General features: G+C 49.0%; 1 protein-coding gene across 1 annotated transcript in view; it reads right to left on the reverse strand.

Annotated features, from left to right (window-relative positions):
• The window catches only part of bahcc1a (BAH domain and coiled-coil containing 1a), a 104585-nt gene that overhangs the window by 33203 nt on the left and 47900 nt on the right, over positions 1 to 23482 (reverse strand). The window contains 11 exon segments of the mRNA XM_080448481.1: positions 358 to 471; positions 1092 to 1228; positions 1986 to 2155; positions 5026 to 6000; positions 8407 to 8752; positions 10363 to 10640; positions 13314 to 13472; positions 14511 to 14716; positions 15483 to 15570; positions 16877 to 19480; positions 19714 to 19836. Of these exon segments, the coding sequence (XP_080304607.1) occupies positions 358 to 471; positions 1092 to 1228; positions 1986 to 2155; positions 5026 to 6000; positions 8407 to 8752; positions 10363 to 10640; positions 13314 to 13472; positions 14511 to 14716; positions 15483 to 15570; positions 16877 to 19480; positions 19714 to 19836 (5200 nt within the window).

Genomic DNA, 23482 nt, shown 5'->3' on the forward strand with positions numbered 1-23482 from the left:
ACACACACACACACACACACACACACACACACACACACACACACACACACACACACACACACACACACACACACACACACACACACACACACAGCACTGACAGATTACACTGTAATACAATTGAGCAGTAATGCTGATTAGGTTAAGAATGGGTTCAAGTGGACTTCCTTGAAACGTTCTGCGGGCTTTTTCACTTCCTGTGTTTTTTTTTCTTGTCTTTTTTTTGGGCCAGTGGGAGGTGGTCTCCCCCCTGGATCCCTGGATGCCTGTGATACAGAGGGGCTTATCAGGAGTGTCTGGACCAGCGCCAGGAAGAGGAGATGATGAAGTGGGGGGTGGCGGGGGGGGGGTACTCACTTCACTTTTCTCTGGCCCTCCGATGAGGACACGGGCCCCGTGGCGAGAGCCGGCTTCCGCTTCCTCGGCCGTCCCGGGCCTCTCCGCGCGGGGCTGCGAGGCGTTTCCTCCTTCCTGCTTGTATGATGCATGAGTGCACGTGCACACGGACAGACACACACACACACAAAGAGGGAAACTCAAGATACTATGTCGTCTGTGTCGGGCAGAAACCTTGTATCTCCATATTTTAACTTGTCCTGTTTTTTTCATAAATTAATGCCTTGTCAGTTCTTTGTCGCGCATGAGTGACGCGCGGAAATAGTGAGAATAGAGATCTACAAGCTCACAAGTCACAACTCGTCGTGAGCTTGCAGACCTGCTATTTTCACTATAGTTGATCAAGTGTATCTGTAGGTTTAATACATTTTGAACCAATGAAAAGTAATAACAAGATTTCATGACTAAATAATAACTATGTTGGATCCATTGAAAAACAGGTTATTTTGTTACATTTCAAAGTTTTGGATATACACGGTTTCTAGCCGACAGCAACAATTATGTGAATAACAAATGGTTGGGACCAGTCGCAGAATAAAGAAAGGAATCCTTGGAGAAGTTGGAAGGAAGTATGTCTAAGGGGGGATTTCTTTTTTCTGCGCTTTACAAATCCATGAATGCAGGTCAAACGGTCATGCGGTCGAGGTTGGGAAACGAGAGCAGAGGTACGAGAGGATGCACAGGCCCATACTCACTGATGGTCATGCTTCCTCTGGAGCTTGGCCAGTTCCCTCTGTTTTTCTTTGTAGTGTCGCTGTAGCTCGGCCAATTTAACACGCATTGCCAACTCAGGTCCGTCCATAGTTTCCATGCCACCTTTAGCCGGGCATGCCTGAGGAACACAACAGAGGTGTTGAACCTACTCACATCTAACCAATAGTGCAGTGGTCAATGAAATATATAGGGTTTAAGTGGTTAATTGGCAATTAATCAGTACGACAGTAAGACTTCCCAGAAACAATACAGGGCAGGGCTGTCCTAAACTAGATAAACTCGTAGTCGACTAATACTCATAGGAATTTGTCAACTAATCTATTAGTTGATTTAATCAACAAATCTGTAAACTTGCGTTTGTCAGCCTTTTCCGGTGGGTGATGTTGAGAACTGAACATTCTAATGTTGATTTCACAATGGCCACTGGCTTTTGGCCTATTAAAAGTGCAGTAACTACATTTTTGGACACTTGTTTATTCGTCTCAAAGGTCAAATCAGTCTTCGTGATTTTGGGGGATAAACAATTACCTCATGAACAGATGTACAATAGTGTAATATCACTTGTATACCAATAACCCATTTGGCTGGAAAGTTGAAACACTTTAAAGCCTTTCTTTTAATCAGCTTGATTATTTGCGTAGTTACGGCACTTTAGCTTTGTAGGGCATATCTAGAGTTAACTCTCACTATTTAGCAAGAAATAATTCAATCAACATGGAAATAAACATAGAAAACGACTAATCACCAGTCAAAGTCTTGATCGCCTATGGCCAAACCGATTAATTGATTATTTGACTATTAGGGGACAGCCCGAGAAGAAGGCATCTGTTTTGGTGTCAAACAACTGACGTACTGTACTGTAACAGCGGTCTTACTGGTTCATTGCGTGGCGTCCAGTTGCATTTCCTACGGAGGTTGAGGGTCCGGCGGGCCGGGCAGTGCCGCCCTGCACTTGAGCTGCTCTCCTCCTGGGAGCCCATCTCTAGGGCGCGGGCAGCTGCCAGGGTGGCGAGGCTCTGGAGGTCAAAAATCAGCAACTCGTCTTCTATGGGGAACAAAGCGCATACACACACACACACAGCAAAGTCCCGGGTGTTAAAGTAACTCTGAATGTGTAAAAAAATTACTCGTAAGGGTGATTTTACGGTGCAAAATCAAACATTGGTCACACATCGTAATGTGTGCACGGCTCTGCATGTGTACAAGCATTCCATTTGTCTGGGGGTGCTGTGCACAACTTTCATCCTTATAAAAAAAAAGTGTCAAAACGAATTCACGGGGAAGAAAGAGAGATGAGTGATTTGTCCGCACATTTCGGCGTGAAACGTGCAGACGCAGCGGCAGCTTGGTGTTACATTGTTACCAGTGTTATCTTCTATCGTGTGACTTATCCCACCATTGCAAATGAACGGGGCGAGGGAAAGAGCACACAGATTAAGCGAGCATGAGGGCGCAGTAGCGTATCCTTTCAGAGGTCATGTCAATGTGGAATAAACAGATGCTGTTCTGTCAGTGGCCATCTGGGCCAGGCTTTTCCTATCCACTCCTCTCTGCCTGTGGCCCTGACTGGATTCTATCTGTCACCAATGGACAGACCTATAGAGCCTGGATACACAGGGGATGAAGCCTAGTTATAAGCAGCTATGCGTAGGCTACTGGTTAAGGTGGGTCCGGGGATGTCCCAGGGGTCTTTGAGGGGGTTCCAGGGGGTCCCCAGCTATTTTGCGGTTTGTGGTTAAAACTCTATGCACTTTTAGACTTTAACTGTTTTTTTGCACTTGAATTGCACTTGAATCTTCAGGTGGGACACCAATTTAATCCAAACAGGACAGAGAGACCATTTATCAGCTTCAATTTTATAGTGTTCCACTTCCAATTTTGTTTGTACATTTTTGGGTGTCATAACTTTCTATTTCACTTGTTGATCTTTGTATATTTTCTGTTTACTAAAGAGCTGGAGAGATAGGGAGACCTGTGTAACTGAACAAACACTATATCAGTGATTACTATCAGAATAAAGAGCTATTTAACAATTGTCAAAAAAAACGATATCACTTATAGCACCTGTAAATGAACACTGAGGATTTTACAGTGTAGATTGTGGTCCCAAAAAAATCAAATGAGGGTCAGTGGTCTAATGCATATCAAACTGGGGGTCCTTGAAATGAAAAAGGTTGAGAATCACTGGTGTAAGCTATCCTACAAAGGCTGACTGAATTATATGTTTTGAACACATTGAAAAGACACGCAGACAACTCTGTCTCTGTCATTCCAGCACGTGTTATTGCGGCGACTCCGAGACACCGTTTGCCACCCCCTCCACCCCCGATCCCAGAACAATACCTCATCACGAAGACAACAACATCACTGTCTCCGAAAATCAGTTGATGCTTGCCCCCTTTTTATAGAAACCTCTTCTGGGAGCAGTTAAAGGCATTAGGATGCCGCTGTAAACACAAAACATCCTTTTTGTGCACGAATGAAAAAAACGAAAGAAAACAACAAAAAAAAAAAAACATCCCAACTAAAAGAACACATGACGCTTTGAAAAAACAAGGAAGCTTTTAAAAGCCACTTTAAAACAATGGGGTCTAATTAGCCAGGCAATGCTCCAGGGTGCTGAAAACATCCACTGCTTTTGTGATTACACGCTAACTTTCAGTAACACTTTGTGTTCGGGGGGACAGGGGGGACAAACTGTTCTTTTTTTCCCTGCTTTGTAAAAGTGTGTGTGTATGGGACTCTGTGTGTGTGTGTGTGCGCGTGCGTGTGTGTGTGTGTGTGTGTGTGTGTGTGCGTGCGCGCGCGCACCGGCGGGTGCATGGATCAAACGGCAGCAGGGGTAGAGAGACAGAAAGACGGCTCCCCGAGGAAAGGTGGGAGGGAGAGAGGGGGGAGTAACGGGAGAGAGATACAACCCTTTGCTAGCAGTTTAGCCCCCCCTGTCCCTCCGCCTCGTCTCTTCTCTCTCCCGAGGCTGCTCCCGTCGTTAGAGCCGCCTTTTAGCAAGTACAAGTGCCTTAAACGCGCCAAAAGGAAACGAAACGGCGAGGCGGGCGTTGCAGGCAGCATCTCTGGGGAGGCGTTTTACGATCCACCAGAGAGCTCCTGAGAGACAAGCAGGAAGAGAGGACGATCCAAGGGAGAGAGGAGTGAGTGACGGAGGCTTGGCCCGGGGGGCGGAGTGGGAGTCGGTCTCAGCGGACGAGGACGAAAAAAAGGAGGATAAACTATAGGAGAAGGAGAGTGCATTCCAGCTGATACAGAGAGCGCTTCCTTCTCCCTTTTCTGAGCGCATGTTAACAGATGATGTGATGTGACTGTGAGTGTGAGCGGGGGGGGGGGGGGGCACTGGGGCAGTGGTGGAAAGTAGCTAAGTTTGTTTACTCAAGTACTGCACTATAGTATAATTTTTAGGTACTTTTACTTTACTTGAGTATTTCCATTTTTCGATAATTTATCATTCTACGCTACATCTCAGGAGCAAATATTGTACTTTTGACTTCACTACAAATTATTAGAAAACTTTTGTTACAATTTACTTTGCAGATTTGTATTATTATATTACAAATTCTATAAGCTAGTCGAAAACAGGTTCACAAGTCGTGAAGTGGTGCTTTGTGAGCTTTTACACCTTTTTTACACACAAATTTGATACAAACATTTTTAAATAAAAATTTGATACAAAATTTTTTGTCTATGAGAACCTTTACTTTTGGATCTTTAATTAAATGTTGATGTCAATACTTTTGTACTTTTGCTCGAGTAAAATGTTCTACATTGTAGAGTACTTCTACATTGTGTTATTGCTACTTTTACTTAAGTAACACATCTGTATACTTCCTCCAGCACTGGTGAGGTGAGTGTGAGCAGCGGGTGGGTGGGGGGGGGGGGGGAGCTCTCTCGGGGTCTCACCTCGGCTTTGCCCGCTGGCGCGTTTGTGCTCCTGCAGCTCCAGGTCGGCCAGTTCGCTCAGCAGCTCGATGCCGTGGTGGGGCGGCGGCTGGGACCGGGCGGCCGGCGAGGGGGCGCTGAAGGGGAACAAGGGGAACGGAGGCACATCCGTGCAGAAGGCGGCGGCGATCAGCAGCTCCAGGCTCCAGTAGCAGGGCACGGGGGGCTTTGAGGTTTGAGGAGAGACAGCAGCAGCGGTGGTCGTCTGGGGGGCAGGTGAAGGGGCCGGGGAAGGAGAAAGGCACGACATCTCCGCCGAGGCGTCATCGGGGGTCTTTTCCGACTGCTCCTGGCGCTCGCCGTCCTCTGCGGCAAGCGGAGGCTGCTGGGCGGCCGCGGGAGAAGCGGGGTCGAGCTCGATGACGGAGGCCGTGTCCGGCTCTTGCTCTCTGGTCACCTTGACCTCCTCCAGGTCGGTCTCCTCCGCCGGACTCCCGCCCTCCTCGCCCGCCGCCACCTCCTCGTCCCCTTCATCCTCCAAGGTGATGACGGGCGTGGGCCGTTCCGGCTCGTCCGCAGAGAGGGCGAGCGGACAGGAAGTGGTCTCGCACACCGGGCTCTCTGTAGGGGGGCAAACCAGAACTTCCTCCTCGCCGCCAGGCCCCTGCTCTGCCACCTCCTCTCCCGGCACAAAGCTGGCAGCCGCCACGGCCGCCATCACCTGCTCCTCCTCCTCCTCCTCGTCCAGAACTCCCTCCGCCACTGGCTCCTCCGCTTCTGGCGCGACTTCCGGGAGGGGCTCAGGGAGGGGCCTGACGACCGCGGCTTGGCAGTCTAGCTCCTCCCCGAGGCTGGAGAGAGGCTGGGGAGCGTGCTCGGCAGGCTCCGCCTGCACCGCTTCCAGGTCGGCTGGCTCGGCCAATCGGACGTCCTGAGGGGCGGGGCCGCTCCTGTAACCCATGGCGATGGCGGGGTAGGTGTATCCAGGTGGCAGGTCTGCAAGGAGACAGATATGTAGTCATTTAGAACCAAAAATTAGAACTCGCTGTTTTCCAAAACATGCAAATACCTCAGTCACGAACAAATCTCATCTCATACACCAGTGGTTCTCAAAGTGGGGTCCACGGACCTCCCAGGGGTCCTTGGGGGAGTTCCAGAGGGTCCCCAGCAAAATGAGTATAGCATCCAAATCAGTTTAACCACTTTAAACCTATATACATCGGCTATTTGAAAATAGTCGATGTACAAGCTTGTACGAGTGTGCCATTTTTTCATTATTCTTTTTTACATTTTGAATATTTTGGAAACATTTTACCAACTCAAATCTTAAGAGGGGTCCTGACACAAAATATTTTGAGGGTCCACAGCCAAATGCCTTTTAATTTGGGGGCTCCTTGAGACAGGAAACGTTTGAGAACCACTGTCATAAACATGAAAGCTCATCTTTTCCCCCCCCTCTCTGTTAGGGGCCATTCAAAAAACCTTGACACATCAGGCAAAACTCTAAATCTCGTCGTCCACACGTCACTCTGGGATCACGAGGCGCGGGGGTGAGAAATGAAGAAATAAATCTAGTGCCACTTTACCATGATCAACCAGCGAGCAGGAAGGGCACACTGTAAAGACCCTGAGCGTTTGGATTTAACTCTGACCCGTGAGGGGTCTCCACTTTTATACTCTGCCAGAGTTCAATTAAACACTCCGTAGAGGAATAGCACATGCACGTGTGTGCACGTGTGTTATGTGAAGTGCGCCAGGCCTCCTGGTTTACCAGAGTGTGGCTTGACACTCTATTCCTCTGGCAGGCAGCAGGGCAGGCGTTGGCCAGACATTAATGATGATGTAGAGAGTGTGGGGCCTGTGTGCGTGTGCGTGTGTGTGTGTGTGTGTGTGTGTGTGCGTGCACGTGCGTGCTTGTGCGTGTGCGCGCGTGTGTGTGCGTGCGTACTTGTATTACTATACCTACAAGGACCAAATGTAAAATATAGGACAACTTGAGAAATAGACATTGTGAGGAAAATGTTACTAGTCCTTACAAGAAAATTCGGTTTATAGTAAAAAAGAAAAGAAGAAAGATTTGGGGAGTTAAGGTCCTTACACACCGGGGCGAATTCTTCATGCGAATAAATACGTTTTTTTTTAAAACCTTATAAAGTCAATGCAAGCGTCCACATCAGTTTCGCGAAGCGAAAAAGCGTCTTTTAATTATTCGGAACGAGTCCGAATTTTGCGCATATTCGCATATTCGCCGGTGTGTAAGGACCTTTAGGCTTACAATCGGGTAAAGATTCAGGTCGGGGTGAGGATTAGAGTTATGCCTGATCTGTGTCATTTAACGAACATCTACAAGCTCTCTAGATCGGCTATTTTTGGCTTTAGGATTAGAGCTCAAAACTGTACGAATCAGCGTCCTTAAATGTTGATGTCCTCACAAGTATATTAATACAAATGTGTGTGTGTGTGTGTGTGTGTGTGTGTGTGTGTGTGTGTGCGTGCGTGACAGGGGGCTGCGAGCTAGGGAGGTGTTTCTTTTGGCTCGTTTCGACTACATGAATTAAGTGACACGTGCCGTAGCACGTAACGTATATTCCGCAGGTTCTGGATTTATTTCCATTCGCTGTGGCTTGCTTTCAGATAAGGTTCTCAGGACCTCATTTGGGCCCTGCTCAGGAGGTTCTGGTTATCATGGAAACATAAACAGAAAACAGTCACAGAACTTCACAGGTTTTCTAGGTTACCCTTCGTAATTGAAAAAAGCCTTAAGTCGTTAACCAAGGCGACAGCTCCGGAGAGCCAGCTTTGAGCTGCTCAGACACTCACCCACAGAGAACCCCCCCCCCCCCACACACACACACACACACACACACACACACACACACACACACACACACACACACACACACACACACACACACACACACACGCACACACACACACACACACACACACACACACACACACAGCATTAACACCAACAGCTCTGCTGTACCATTACCAGTGGACAGAGGTTGGCGCTATAATGTAGCTTAGTTCAGGTATCTGGACGTTTACTTGCAGGACTCGGGGGTCTGAGTTAAGGATCTGTAAACCCTGCTGCATCTTAAACCCTATATAATTCACTGACTGGTCAATGCAATGGGGTACATACATGGCCCCCTCCTTTTTTCCTTCTACACCAAATCCTTTTAGCGAAAACTGCTTGGAGACCTACTATTTGTGCCGAATGTTTGCCCCAGAATCGGGATGTGAGGGTTCAGGCGGTTAAATTGATCACACACACAGCGTCAACTGTGGCAATCAATGTGTTTCCTGAGTGTAACAGAGTGTAGCTCAAAGACGGCTGAACACGTTAAGTCTGTGTGTGCATTTTGTGCATCGTTGCGTGAATGTCAAGACCCTTACCAGGCTCCAGTGACTCTGGGTAATTCTGCGGGGGCTGCCCCTCCACCCTCTTGTCCTGAGACTCAGACCCCTTGGGTATCTGAGGAGGGGCCGGGCTGATGGCCGGGGAGCGAGGGGCTGCGGCCGCGGGACTCGGGGCAGGACAAGGGGTGGAGGGCGTGCTCTTGGGGTGAGGTCGTAGGGAGGGAGACTGGCAGCAGGGGGACATGTGGGTCGCGCAGGCCACAGGGGGGGTGGCGTTCCTGGGCGGGGGGTTGTAAGAGTAGGGCTTGGCCGCTTTGGATGCCCTGGGTTCAGACAGAAGTTCCTCCAGTTCCACCGAGGGCTCGTCTGGCCTCTTTTGCACCTATTGCAGGAAAATAAAGACATTTAAAAAAGTATAATCTCAATTTACAACAAATTGTGACGCTAACAAATCTCCCTCTGGGACAATAAAGTCTAAATCTAATCTGATCTACAGCGTAAGTCATTTTTTTAACATTCATGATTAAATAGCCTAGCCTCTTAATGGGCTTAACCTATTAAAGCCTGGAACGCATCTCTGTCATTTTCTTTGACTATTCAAAAATAGGCGATTTACAGGCTTGTAGATCTGCTATTTCAGAAAAATCGTGAAAATGAGTGCAAATCTTTCAATACTTTGTTACTCAAATCTTTGCTTCTGGAGGTCCCTGGAACAAAATATTTTACAAATGTTCGCCTTAAAAATATATATATTCAAAGGTTTGCACGAATGTTCAAGATTTTTCAAAAATAGCAGATCTACAAGCTCATAGCGCAGCACTTGGTGCCGTGCTTTGAATAGCCAAAGTATAAAATAATGGTTAAAGCTCAAATCTAAAATGACAGATGTGTGTGCGGAATTGAATGGGTTAAGCTGCGGGTAATGTGGCATCCACAGTCAGCATAGTAGACCATTCATTGGTGCCCTGGGTGTGTATCGACTGTGATATGTGCACACCACAAACACACTGCCCCTCAGCCTATAATGGGCCCAATTGTCAGCAAATATTGTTGGAGATACTAAGAATAGGCTCCTGCTATGGCTAAATAGACCAGCTCTGTGGCCTTGTGGTTAGACTGTCCGCCCCGAGATTTGGGAGGTCAGGGTTCAATCCCTGGCCGAGTCATACTAAAGACTATAAAAATGTAGTCTTGCGTGGCCAGACTGTTGCCTCCCACAAATTTCAAATGTTTCCGGTCATCTCCGGACAGTCTGGGACACGGAAGATCTGATCATGATTAAAATGTAAAGCGGATGTGAAGCCTCCGCCCCACTTCCGTTTCGTCTTTACAGTCTTTTAAGTCGCCTTACAGTCGCAAATTTATCCTAATATAAATCAAAATCATCTAAGCATATATAGCTGGCTGCTTAGCAGAAATGGAAATTAAAAAAATAAAATGTAAAGATATTTTTCAATATATTTTCATGAACGGAAATGCCAGCTTCTGTTACTCGGATTTCGGGAGGTGTAGTTCCAGACTCTATAGCATTCGGAGATTGTGGAATAGTTGTCTGGCTACGCGAGACTAATAAAAATGGGACCCAATGCCTCCCTGCTTGGCACTCAGCACAGCATCATAAGGGTTGGATTGGGGGTAAGTCTCTGCAACATACTATAGCGTCATGTCCAGGGGTCGTACTGTACTGTACTGTACACCATGGCCGGGTGATGTCGTACATCAAGCGACTTACTTATGGCTAGGTGTTATGCCAATTTAAATTGACATATGGCTCACTGTTCTGGGGCATCTTTAGTGAAAACTGTTCTGCACGTGTACATACACATATGATCTGTTGTCTGCAACACCTGTTAATATGTGCATATTTCAACCCTCTTTATTTGTCGGGTGTTTGCATAAATCCATGCAAATCCGTCTATGGAAATGAGTCTCCGCACAAGCTGATGATCTTCCTTAATCCCTGCCACGCCACAGCAGACTTCTATAAATCACCTGAGTGTTGTTGTGAGTGGCTCGATGTTGCATGTCCATGCCGTGGTCCGCCCGGTGCTGCTGCGAGTGCGACTGCGGCTGCGCGTGGGACTGTGGCTGCTGTGACTGATGGCTCTGGTGCTGATGCTGATGCTGCAGTTGCTGATGCTGTTGGAGGGCGTACAGCTCCTGTTGCCGTAGAAACTGGGAGCGGGAGTACACAGCGGGATGCTGCATGTGGGAGGCGGGGCCCCTGGCGCCGTACACGGGGGGCCACAGCCCTGGCTGCTCCATCACATCTAATGAGAGACATATAGAAGCCATACCTTAGAGCAGTCATTCACAAAATAATGGGTCACGGACCCATTTTTATCAATTTTACTCGTGGCTATGGGTCACGGGTAAAAAAATAATTCTTAACTATTTAAATGTTTTTGCAAAAATAAATAAATCCATAAACTTTTAAGAAATAGTGAAAATAACAGATCCACAAGCTCACAATCGTCTATTTTCAAGTGTTTTTAAAAATAGGGCATAAGTGGTTCATTCATTCATGACTTGATATGAAAAGTTTGGGAACCACTGTCTTAGAGGAAAAGGCCATGCACGCTCATACGCCATTCTAGACATATGGATTCATACACATGGAACAGCGCCACGCTACACAGTGGAACGCATGTGTGGGAATTATGCACATTACTCACTACCTACCGCCCACACATGTTGTTCAGTGGTGAAACCATCATGGATTGCATATAAGAAACCCTCCTATTAGGCTATTGTTTAAGAGACATAGACAAATCTCTTACAAAAAAGATTTTGGATTTCGGAGAACAAGCTCTCCCCAGACAGTAGCAATCCCACGCTCTCCCCTGCTCTGAATCATAAGCACTGCCCTGAGAATATACTGGAATGTTGGAAAGTCATGACAATGATGAAATATGAACAGATGACAATGATGATAATGATGATTATGATGATTATGATGATAACCGATATGCTGACTAACAGACGGTCTCCATGGCCCAAAAAAGCCAAGGAGTGCATCCCAATAGAACGATCGACCCCGGGTTTTTATTCCCTAAAGTTCCACCTTCCCCTAGCCAAGCCACAGCAGGACTTTGCATTGGAGAGCCTAGTTCCCATGTCTAAGGGTGGACAATCACTCCCCCGATATCGCTGTTAAGAGCCAGGGGGAACGGATTTGTGGGTGAGCCGCAGCTGAAACATCAGCTATGACAAGGGTCCAGCTCAGGGAGAAGAAGGCCCACACTAACAAGGCCGGACCCAATGTGTTTTTCCACTCTCCAACAAATTCACACACAACTCATTAATGGGCATGTCCAGCCTGAACCTCCTTTTCCACCCCCACTCGCTCCCTGACGCACCGAGGACCTTTGTTCTGAGACATTAACTCGGCTAGGCTAATGTTTCCCCCGGGAAGGGTTTTGTGGATGCACTTCCCCTCTCGGCTGGAACTCCCGTGGAGTGCGGAAGGAAACGGACCACAGAGGATCGGGAGCTAATTAAATTTCACAGCCTGTACGCTGAATATGGCCCCGCCATGACTTTTGAGAAGTGATCCCTCCCTTGCTCTCTCTCACACTTCCTCTTCCTCTGGTGTGTTGGAGTGTGCATTTGTTTATCGGTGTGTGTGTGTGTGTGTGTGTGTGTGTGTGTGTGTGTGTGTGTGTGTGTGTGTGTGTGTGTGTGTTTGTACACACACACATATGGTTTTGGATGAGCGCTCTGACCCATTGAGGGGCCCATCCCTGTGGGGGTGGGCCGAGCAGGTGGCGTGCAGGAAATGTCTGAACAGAGTTTTGTGTTTGTGTGTTTGTGTGTACTTGTATTTACTATATTTGCGAGGGCCAAATGTCCCCACAAGTTCAGTACAGTTCAAGAAATAGGCATTGTGAGGACACTTTTCTTGGTCCCCACATTGTTTTATGGTTAAAAATGTTTTGGGGAGTTAGGCGCACAATTAGGAAAATATTTAGGTTGGGGTTATAGGGTCAGGACTAGACATTTCGAAGTTAGGTTATGGGGTTAGAGATTGAGTTTATACTTAGTTGCACTCTGGTGTCGTGCACTGAAAAATAGCCGAGTAGATCTGCTATTTATCGGCTTTTAGGCTTACGGTTAAAATGGACATTTCTTTTACAAATGGCATTCTTAAAATCGGCATCCTAAAATGTTGATGTCCTCACAGGTATAGCAATACAAACGTACGTGTGTGTGTGTGTGTGTGTGTGTGTGTGTGTGTGTGTGTGTGTGTGTGTGTGTGTGTGTGTGTGTGTGTGTGTGTGTGCATGCGCCCAAACGGCCGCGCCAAAGGAAACAGACCCATTAAGTGAGAGCTCATCAATAGTCTACGCTGACACCACCGTGATCACCAGCAGAGTTATTTTAATGTTATATCCACCAAAATGTATAAAAACCACACAGCCGAACCAGGAAATGGCAGCACTAATAAAAACGAGTCAGTGGGAGGTGTAGCGGCAGAGGAGTATTAAATCTCATGAATGTGGGTTGTATGCAGCTATGTGTGGTACATTAAATTAACCCCTTCAATCCGGGAACGCACCTACAAATGTCTTCTGAATCAGTTTTCTGAAAACCGTATGTTGCTGTACCAATATCAGTGGTTCTCAAACGTTTTCATGTCAAGGACCTCCCAAAATTATATGTGTTTGGTCGCGGACCCCCATCTCAAAATATTTTGTTCCAGGGACCACCCAGAAGCAAAGATTTGAGTTACAAATGTTCGCTTTAAAAATATATATATTCAAAGATTTGCACAAATGTTCATGATTTTTCAAAAATAGCAGATCTACAAGCTCATTTTTTTAATAGCCAAAGTATAAAATAACGGCTATAGCTAAAATCTAAAATGACACAGATGCGCCCCCGGTCTTAATGGGTTAAATAGCGTCGGTAAAGGAGTATAAAGGCAGCGATGGCATACATACCCAAGTGATGGCTGGCGGGGTGGGCTGCGGGCTCTGAGGGTAGGACCACCAGCTGGGCAGAGTGGTCCTGAGGAAGGGGCAGGACGGGCTGCAGGGGGCCCGACATGGCCGCCGAGAAACCTGGGGGTAGGTTTTGATGCAGGGCTGTATGACCAATCCCTATTACATCGACAAAAGTGATTATATCCTCTCTGTCGGGCGGAAACCTCTTATACTGTGTGTCCAAAACTGTTACTTTTCAGGATTCAAATCCAAAAACGGCAAAAGTAGCAGATCCGCAAGCACAAAACGCGTCACTTTGCGCCGCGTTTCGAGCTTGCGGATCTGCTACTTTTGAGTGACGCTGTAGTATGACCAGGTAGGGCGTTAAAGGGATAGTTCACCCCCAAAATGACTTGAATTCATGGATATTTTTTAGTTTTTTGTCGCATTCTTAAGCCAATAATTTGATGACCGGCAGGAGACACAAAGAGTCTCTTTTGTGTCTCCTGCCGGAACCGCTGCCTACCGGTACGCTGGTCATCCAATTATTGACTTAGGAATGCGACAAAAACAAAAAAATATCCATGAATTCAAGTCTCCATGGGGTGACTAATCGATAGAAAATATTTTTTGGGGTGAACTATCCCTTTAATTTACGAATAAAGACAAAAAGTTAAAATGTGGAGATAAGAGGTTTCTGGCCGACAGCAACGATATACTGGTTACATTGAAAGCTCCAGCTAGTATACAATACACCAAAGGCTTAAAGGACCATAGCGTCATTGTCTATTCACAGCTTTGGCCATTTATCATATATAAACATAGACCCAGGGTTTATTTTTGGATTTCCCATTTGTTGCTGAATAATTGAGTCAATGTTGGTTAAACATCAATGCTCAGGGAATAAGCAATGGACAATGGAAATTTCATTCCTAAATCAATCTTTAGTCCAGGGACAATTTTGCAGCTACACCTTTCAAATAATTCTGCGCTTTAAAATGCATTAAAATCTAAAAATAATGTAACATTGACAACAAAATAACAGCAAGTTTCGAGTTGCTTTTCATGCTGTACTGAAATGGCTTCCTCGAAAATGAAACAGTATGCTTTGGAACACGGTCGGCAGTAAATGGCTGACCGGCCCTTGGTCCTTTAAGTAAATGTCAATACATAATTGGGATATAAATGACAAATGAATCTGTCTAGTCGTCTCACCATAAGAGTGTCCAGTCATCCAGAGGGAGGGGCTTCCAGTTCTTGGCATCCAGTGGTGATGGGCAGAGTGAGCGTGTGCAGCGGGGTCTCCGATTTGGCCAGACTGAAGGGGCGTCCCGCCTGGCACCATGAGATGAGAGGTGAGGTCGCCGTGGCAACCGTTGGAGGGATGGACCCTCGCGAACTCTACCCTTTCCTTATTGTCCCTGGGGAAGAAAAAGAGGCAAAAGTTCCAGATACTTTCTCAGTAAACTCAGTAAAACTCAGTAAAAGACTCATATGAGTATAGATCAGCGATTCCCAGAATCTAACCTGGGCCGGGGGGGGGGGGGGGGGGGGGCATTGGTGGGACATGAGGATATTGCAAGTGGGTCCACAAATAATTGGCCATGAAGAATAAGATGATATAACATATAAAATTATGTAAAAAGAAAAATGTCATGGTATTTTTTCTTTCAAACCAAAAGTGTTTCGTTGTGATACCGATAAATAGGAACATAAAGTTAGTTCCATTGATTCAAGCTGGAACACAATCGATTGATTGAACATTAAAATAAACATGCTCTGCAAATGCACGTGGCCCAAGAAAACCTGACCACTTAACGCGACAGCCGTGTTTAAGTGCACTTTTACCTTAGCGCTAGGTATACTCTTAGTTGCTTGTTTTAGAAGAGAATGCACTTAATACTTCTGGTGATTAGTAGTTTCGTTCCCTACCTACAGTATGTTGAATGCACTTATCGTAAGTCGCTTTGGATAAAAGCGTCTGCTAAATGACTGTACTGTAATGTAATGTAATGTAATGTACTGTAATGTAATGTAATGTAATGTAATGTAATGTAAGTGGTCAGATGGGTGGGCTGCAAACACTTTCGAGATTTTTCAAGTGGGCGCCGATCCAGAAAAAGGTTGGGAACCGCTGGAATAGATTATAGACTGGGATACAGAATGCGGGGGGGGGGGGGGCTTTACCTGATGTATGCCTCTCTGTCTCTGTCCAGGCAGGTCAGACCCATCTGTTCTCCACTCATTCTCTTCCTCTCCTCCTCGCCGCTTGGATCTGAGGGATACATGGAGTGGGGTGGTCCTGAGAGATGAACAGGAGCTTGACTTGGGAGCTCACTGGGGGTACGGGTGATATACTCCCCATTGAACCCCCATATTCCCCAGTGTCTAACCAGCTCCTGAAGCACCACCACAGGGGGCTCACGGGCAATCCAGCTGGAACACTGACAAAATGTACTGCTTTCTATCTATGTCATGCTTTTAGCAACCCATTTACACCGGGAGCCCCTATACGTAATATACCTTTCAATCCGGGAACCCCTTTTGGGGTAGTTGTTGCTATGTACAGTATATAGCAACATAAAAAAAAATTGTATACATATTTGAAGTTTTTCAGAAAACCTTCTTTTTTTCTTTTTTTTTTTAGAAGGTGTTTTTAGAATCGGCCTCAGGTCTAAATGGGTTTAAAAAAACACTCCAAATCCCAGCCATCAGTCTGTGGTTCTTCTTTTCCGCAATTAAGCCATTCATACCTCTATATTATGCAAAGGTGTTTTTTTTCCATTGCACAGATCTGCATTTATAATTTGGAGTTTTAATTGAAAGGAGATGCTGTAACAATATCATTAGTCAACACCAAATAATGCGCAATTGCAATCATAATGCACTGGTGTGCATTCGCTTAGATGTGAGTTATCGAGGAACTTGCGTCCCATGATCAAATGTTTTCTGAAAGCAGTAAGACATTTCTTTCATTTCTTGCAATGGCATGACAGTCTAGAGCAGGGGTTCCCAAACTTTTTAGCTCAAGACCCAAAAGAGAAATTAGACCAGGACCTAAATGAGTGAAAATAGCATTCAGATCTACAAGGTCACTAGGAGCTTGTAGATCTGCCATTTACTTCTTGAATGCTGTTTTTACTTATTTATAGAAATGATTAGAACATTTAAATTTTATTCATGAGATACTTTTGAAAAAAAGAATTGTTTTTAATTGATGAAAAGTTGTGATGTTTTGTTTCGCGATCCACAAAAAACGGTCCGCGACCCACTGTTTGGGAAACTGGTCTAGAGGATTCAAAGGGACACTGATCAAATTGCTTTGGTGGGTTATGGCTTTGTATTATTAGCAAGTGTTTGTCATCAGCCTCGCACTTCAAACTGAAAAGTCAAGTTATTTAAAGTAACAGAAAAGACAGAGATGAGCAAAAGATCCATACCACAAACACTTTAACTGCTTAGACAATCCAAACTGTTTAAATGTTAGGCCTTCACTAAGCTTGCTGTTGTTGTTTTTTCAGGTTTTCCAATTGTCACTGCTCTCAGTTCTATTTACTGAAGCAGTGGCATAGACTTCTTACCTTTCACAGAGGGGTGCACCCTGCCCTGTCGACTGCTGGGGTGACCGTCTGAAGGGCGACAGGGTGGCTCCCTTTGCCTCGCGACGGCCACCGCGATCCCCACTGGCGGCTGGCGCACTTCCGTCTCCCCATGACCGGCCTCGCCCATCTCCCGGCCCCGCCCGCCGCAGTCGGAGCGCTCGCTGTCGTTGGCGGGTCCTTTCCTCGTAGGCAAAGTTTGCTTGCTGCCCTGCAGAGCACAGCTTCCCCCCGGGGGCCCTGATTTGAGGTTGCCGAGCCCACCGAAGGGGCTCTTCTGAGAGAGGAGCAGCGGCTGCTGCTGGTTGCTGTACTTCAACAGGCTTTTCATGGCACTGCTCTCCCCCTGTGTTGGGCCCTGGGGTTCTGGTTGTTGCTGCTGCTGTTGCTGCTGTTGTTGTTGTTGTTGTTGTTGTTGCTGCTGCTGCTGCTGCTGGCTGAGGGGAGATGCAGGTGGAGGCTGGGGCGGAGGCAGGCTCATGCTTGGCTGTTGCTGCTGTGGCTGGGTGTGCTGCCGGCTGACACTGCCTAAGTCCATGTAGGACTTCCTCTGGTCTTCCTCCGGGAGTGGCATATTATGGTGCGTGGGCCTCATGGCCCAGGGTGGCACTGGGGGCTGTTGAGGGTGGTGTTGGCCGTTGTTGCTACTGTACCCATAAGGCGACATGTCCATCTTCCTTTTCAGCTCCTGGCCACCCCCCTGGTTCAGGTCGACCGGAGAGGGGGCCGAGTCCGGGACCGGTCGGCCGTGTTGCTGGTGGCGGATCCTGGCTACCTTTTGGCCGTCTCTCTGTAGGGAGCAGCTACTCCCGGCCCCTGCGCCGGAGCCAACAGGCCCAGCTCCGGCCCCGCTGTGTGGAGCTATGCCTTTACCCCCGAGGGGAGAGGAGTTAGGCGTGGGCCCCGGATGGGAGCAGTCTCTATAGGGGGACGTGTTGACAGAGTGGGGGCCGGAGTGTCCGGCCTTGGGCCCCTGGGGCAGGGAGGCTCGGTACACATCTGCGTCTACACCGCTGTTGATGCACTCGACGCTGCGAGAGCGAACAACCTGGTGCTGGTGCTGCTGCTGCTGCTGATGGGGGGATGGGGGCAGCTGTGGGGGCAGCTGTGGGGGCAGCTGTGAGGGCTGCGGCTGGAGGTGGTGGTGGTGAGGCTGCATCCAGTCTGGAGCCTTCTCTGCCTTCCTGTATGCGTGCTGCTGCTGCTGTGGCTGGGGCTGTGGCTGTGGCTGTTGTTGTTGTTGTTGTTGTGGCGGTGGCTGTTGTTGCTGTTGCTGTTGTTTTCTGTGCCAGTTACCGGCGTGCCCCCCACTGCCACCAGCATTCTTTTCCATCGTCTTGTCCTTGGCACTGCCGCCTCCCCCACCACCGCCTCCCCCCACCACCCCGTGGCAGTCGGGGTTGCCGAGCTGGAACGGCCCGCCGGATTTGTCCCCCAAGTGTCCCGCCGACGGCACAAACGTGGGCCCCGTGATCTTCGGCTCTCGCCCGGTGCCGTTGGCCGGCCCTCTGTCGTGTGACGAGGGGTTGGCCAGAGGGGCGGGCGGGGGCGGGCAGAAGAAGTCCGGGTGGTGGTGGTGGTGCGCGTGATGGGAGGGGTGCGGGTGGTGCGGGTGACTGGGGTGCAGCTGGAGGCAGTGGAAGCCACCGGGGTGAGGGTGGGCGTGGGGATGAGCGTGAGGGTGCGGGGGGTGCGGGGGGTGGGCCCCTCCGGCAGCGGGGCCCATGTGCAAGGGCGGGGCCACCGAGTAGGACAGCGAGTGGTGGAGCGGCGCCTGGCCCCTCTCCAGACAGTCCGCCGGCTGCTCGCTGATCCTCATCTCCCCGCTCACCCCCTCCTTGGTGCAGCGGCCGACGCCGCCGACGCCGACGCCTCCGGAGCCCATGTGTCGGCTCTGGACGCTCCCGCCGCCGCCCCCCGGAGCCCCTCTGCCCCCGCCCTCCCCTCCACAGCTGGACATGGAGGCCTTGGGCCCCGTCGCAGGCGTCGCGTCTCCGTTCTGCATCTTGCCGTTGAGAAGGCAGGCGCTGAGCGGTTTGCCCTGCATGGCCTGAGAGTGCTGCTCCTTGTTGTACTCCATGACGAGGGCCATCTTGTGCCTCTCCAGCGCCCTGCTGTTGACCTCTTCCAGGGGTGCTAGCGGGTGCTGCGGGTAGTGCGGGTGCTGCTGATGGAGGTGGGGGTGGGGGTGGTGATGGTGCGGGGGCTGGGGTTGATGGTGGCTGTGGTGCTGCTGCTGCTGTTGCTGCTGTTGTTGTTGCTGCTGTTGCTGTTGTTGTTGTTGTAGTTGTAGTTGCTGCTGTTGTTGTTGTTGCTGTTGTTGTTGCTGTTGTTGTTGCTGTTGCCTTTCCTTGGCCTCCTGTTTGCTGGCTGACCTCTCCTTGTCCTTGGCGGGACCCCCCAGCCCCCTCTCCGCAGACCCTTCCTTCAGACCCTTGTGCAGACTAGTCCCCCCGCCCCCTGGGTCTCTGTCTCTGCTGCAGGACCCCTGCGGGTGGCCCGGGCCCGCCCTGGACATGGGCGGAAGGCTGTGATTGGCTGAGATGAGAGGAGGCTGGGACGGGAGGCTTCGCAGGTAAAAGTTCTCTGCGAGAGGAAGGCAGACACACAGTGAGACAGAGAAAGAGAAAGGCAATGAACCGAATTAGATGCATTCACTCTCACCAGGCCGTCCCTACAGGCCTTCTTAATCTCTCAATATTGGCAAATCAAATTACATCATGCTCAGTTGTATAAAGTGGATTTGAATGTCTAATTTGTGCCCGATTGAATCGGGCAGAAATGTAAGTGAAAATGAAGTCGGCCGTGCCGTTCCTCACCTTTTTGGGTGTCATAGAAACGGTGCTGCCCGTAGAGAACGCCACTGTTGGCATGGTGATCCAAGTGGCTCATGGGAAGGAAGGTGTGAGCCAGGCTCCCTGAGAATCGAGGATACCCTGGGGCTGATGGGATAGATAGAGAGGAGATGAGAGAGAGGGAGAGAGAGAGAAAGAGAGAGAGAGAGAGAGAGGGGGAAATGGAGCTGATAAAACAGGACAGTAACCACCACGATGCATTTCACTAGACCAGCTCTGGAAACAATATAATCCTTCAAGTCCAATGCAGCTGCTGCTGTTCGTACGCAAATAACTACTGGCTCTGGTTGTCATGTTTGCAGTTCCTGCTCTGGTTTAGAATGCAAACAAAAGAGGACAGGCTGAGTCTTGGGGATTGCCATTATGTATGAAATTGTCCTCCAAACACATGGTCCTTTCTTTACCTCTCCATTCCTCTCCCTCCCCTTCTCTGAGCTGGATCCAGCTCTTCTCTCCATCTGAAGGCATTGATAAGGATAAGGATTTGAGGCCTGTGTTTACACTGAGTGGAGGGGCTACAACGGCGCCCTTCACTGACCTACTCTAGGGGTGAAAGGTCGATTGGACGGCGGGGCCTTTTAAGCCAGCGCACCTGGGCCTATTACAGCAAGCCCATCTGGAGGACATTTACACCACAACCAAACACACAACTCAATCTGCAGCAAAGGAAACACAAAGGACTTTGAAGGTGGAGGGAAGAGAGATAGAGAGAGAGAGATAAAGACAGAGAGAGAGAGAGAGAGAGAGAGAGAGAGAGAGAGAAGAGAGAGAGAGAGAGAGAGAGAGAGAGAGAGAGAGAGAGAGAGAGAGAGAGAGAGAGAGAGAGATGAAAGACCTCCAGATCCTTTTGGACAAAGAAAACAGCATCGCTATGACAACACACCCACAGCAATTGATTGGCTATAATGTTAAAATCCAAACAAAGAACTGTGGATTGAAATTATCTGCGTGCCAGTTCAACTTCAGACCTCTAAAAATAAAGAGAGTGAATCTACACGCAAAAGAAAGGCAAACCACAGGAATAGGGAATTATGTGTACAGTACATTGTGCAGTTATATATAGAGAGAAGCACTGCTATGCTGCTGCTGCATTGAAAACGCTACACTGAGCCTATTGTGTCACGGTATAACTGAAACACAAGCTTATGGTCAACTGACCTGAGCCCTCCCATCTCCTCCCGGCCTCCCACGGGCTCCAGAAATAACCGAGGAGAGGGTAATGATACCCTATATGCATCATTAACATGAACATAAGTGAGGGGGACAGAGGAGATGGAGGGGAGGGAGGAACGAGAGCAGGAGGAGGCATTCTGTCTCATGCCGTGCATGTGAATTTGCCCCCGTGTGTGTGTGTGTGTGTGTGTGTGTGTGTGTGTGTGTGTGTGTGTGTGTGTGTGTGTGTGTGTGTGTGTGTGTGTGTGTGTGTGTGTGTGTGTGTGTGTTCTTGTATTACTGTACTTGTGAGGGCCAAATGTCCCCCAAGTATAGTAGAATTTGAGATATTGGCATTGTGAGGACCATTTTCTGGCCCTGGTATGCACCAAAAATAGCCTGTCTACAAGCTCAAAATGCATTGCAGCGCGACGCGTTGTGCACTTGAAGATCGTCTATTATCGGCTTTAGGCTCAGGGATAAAAATGCCTCAAAAAACTTTAAAATAGCATCCATGAAATTGCCATCCTAAAAATGTTGAGGTCCTCACAAGTGTAGTAAGATAAACGCGCGTGTGTGTGTGTGTGAGTGTGAGTGTGAGTGTGAGTGTGTGTGTGTGTGTGTGTGTGTGTGTGTGTGTGTGTGTGTGTGCGTGTGCGTGCGCGTGCGCGCCATGTGTATGTGTGTGAGAGATGAAGTGAGCGAGAAAGAGAGAGAACGATAGTATTACTGGCCGCCGTCACCTTTTACACCCCTACCCCACAGTGTCATGTCGAGAAGTCCAGGTGGTTCTCGTCCCCCCCCCCCTCCTCCCCGTCTCTGTATTTGCTGCCTGTCTCACACTTGCCCTCCACTGTCCCACTTTCACACACGGCCCACAGAGGGAGCGAATAAGGAAGTGGGAGGGGGGGGGGGGGGGGGGGGGGGTGTGTTGGGCACGCTGAGGGAGGCATGGAGGAAAGCGGCGGCTCGGCCCTTACAAGCTAAATGAAAGACAGACGTGTTTGTGTTGGCAGAGGAGCGCGACCTGATCTCGGAAAGTGCCGATGCAGTCGGTTTTCCCTGGGTCCGGTATGCGCAGGCAGCACCGTGGTTTTTATGGCACAGCTCTCCAGTGTTGAATGTCTCACTTTCTGTTCGGTAGGAACAATGCTGCTGTGCTGTGAGTCTGGGGGTGTGGGGGGTGTGGGGGGGTTTGTCTTAATGACCTCGTCTCTGAGTGGGTTCCGCATCCTCCCATCTTAATTAATGAAAACGCACAGAGAGGCAAACAGCCCTCCAATAACACAGGAGGTGCTGTTTCCAGAGCAGGGCCATAATTACACTACTCTCTCTCTCTCTCTCTCTCTCTCTCCTCTCTCTCTCTCTCTCTCTCTCTCTCTCTCTCTCTCTCTCTCTCTTTCTCTTTCTCTTTCTCTCTCTCTCTCTCTCTCTCTCTCTCTCTCTCTCTCTCTTTCATTTCTTTCTTTCTTTCTGCCGTTCGCACCTATTCTCTGCTTCTCTTGTCTTTCTCCCCTGCTTTGTCTCTCTCTGTTTCTCTCTCTTGCCTGTCATGATTAATAAGCGTGCACATTTATGCCAATTCATCTGCAGGGGGACGAAAGGGGTAGATGGGAAGAGGAGGGGGGGGGGTGTCCTTTGTTTAAACAGAACATTTTCCTCTGATTTTGGGGAGTGAGGAAGGGGAGAGACTGATCTATTTTATCCTAGCTGGGAGAGGGTCTTTGGGGGGGGGGGGGGCTGCTGTTTGTGAGCATGACGGTTGACGGCGTAATCCCCTTTCACAGTGCGGTCTGGCTGTGCCCGATAATGCCAGCCCACTCCGTTTCAGCATGCCCGTCATCGGGGGCGGCGAGAGGGGGCTCCGGTGGGCACAGCAGAACCCATTCAGCCATTAATCTGGCCGGGACAAGAGAAGCCACTGCTGCTGTGGCTGCAGGCGACGCAGGCAGGGTTCTTATAGTGCAGTCTGCTGACACCATGGCAGCCCCCCACTCTCTCTCTCTCTCTGTCTCTCTCTCTCTACACACACACAGAAACGAGTCAGCATCGGCAAGTGAATGACAAGGGGAGTTCACAGCGCACGCCCTCCTCTCCGCCGGGGCGAGCGTCTGAACAATAGGAGCCGCATCACCAGGGAAGGGATTTTCTAGAACTTGTGAAGGTGGTTCTTGTAGCACGGTGGGTCGAGCGAGGTGCCCCCCCTGGCAGGGAGGACAAAAGAAGGGGTGCTGGATATAGAACAGCACCTACGGGCAGAGAAGAACCAAGCCTGCCGACTACGAGACGGGGTAGCGAGTGTGACGTGTGTGTGTGTGAACCCTCCCTCTCTTCCACATCCAACATCCATTCCCGTTTACACCACCTGCTCTGCAACCAACGGAGAGGTGCTTTACTTTTCCCTCTCAGCCCGAAAGTGAAACGTAAATGCCTAATTGTATGCAGCCTCTGGGAAACGGCTGTGAGATTTATGAACGAGGTGTGAGGAGAGTGAGCAAGAACGAGCGAGCAAGCTCGCGAGAGGAGAAGAGGAGAGGAGAGGAGAGGAGGAGCAGAAGGAGCTGCCTGTCATCTTTTCTCT

This window comes from Gymnoscopelus braueri (genome assembly GCF_963280865.1).
Source record: "Gymnoscopelus braueri genome assembly, chromosome: 13".
Classification (NCBI taxonomy): domain Eukaryota; kingdom Metazoa; phylum Chordata; class Actinopteri; order Myctophiformes; family Myctophidae; genus Gymnoscopelus; species Gymnoscopelus braueri.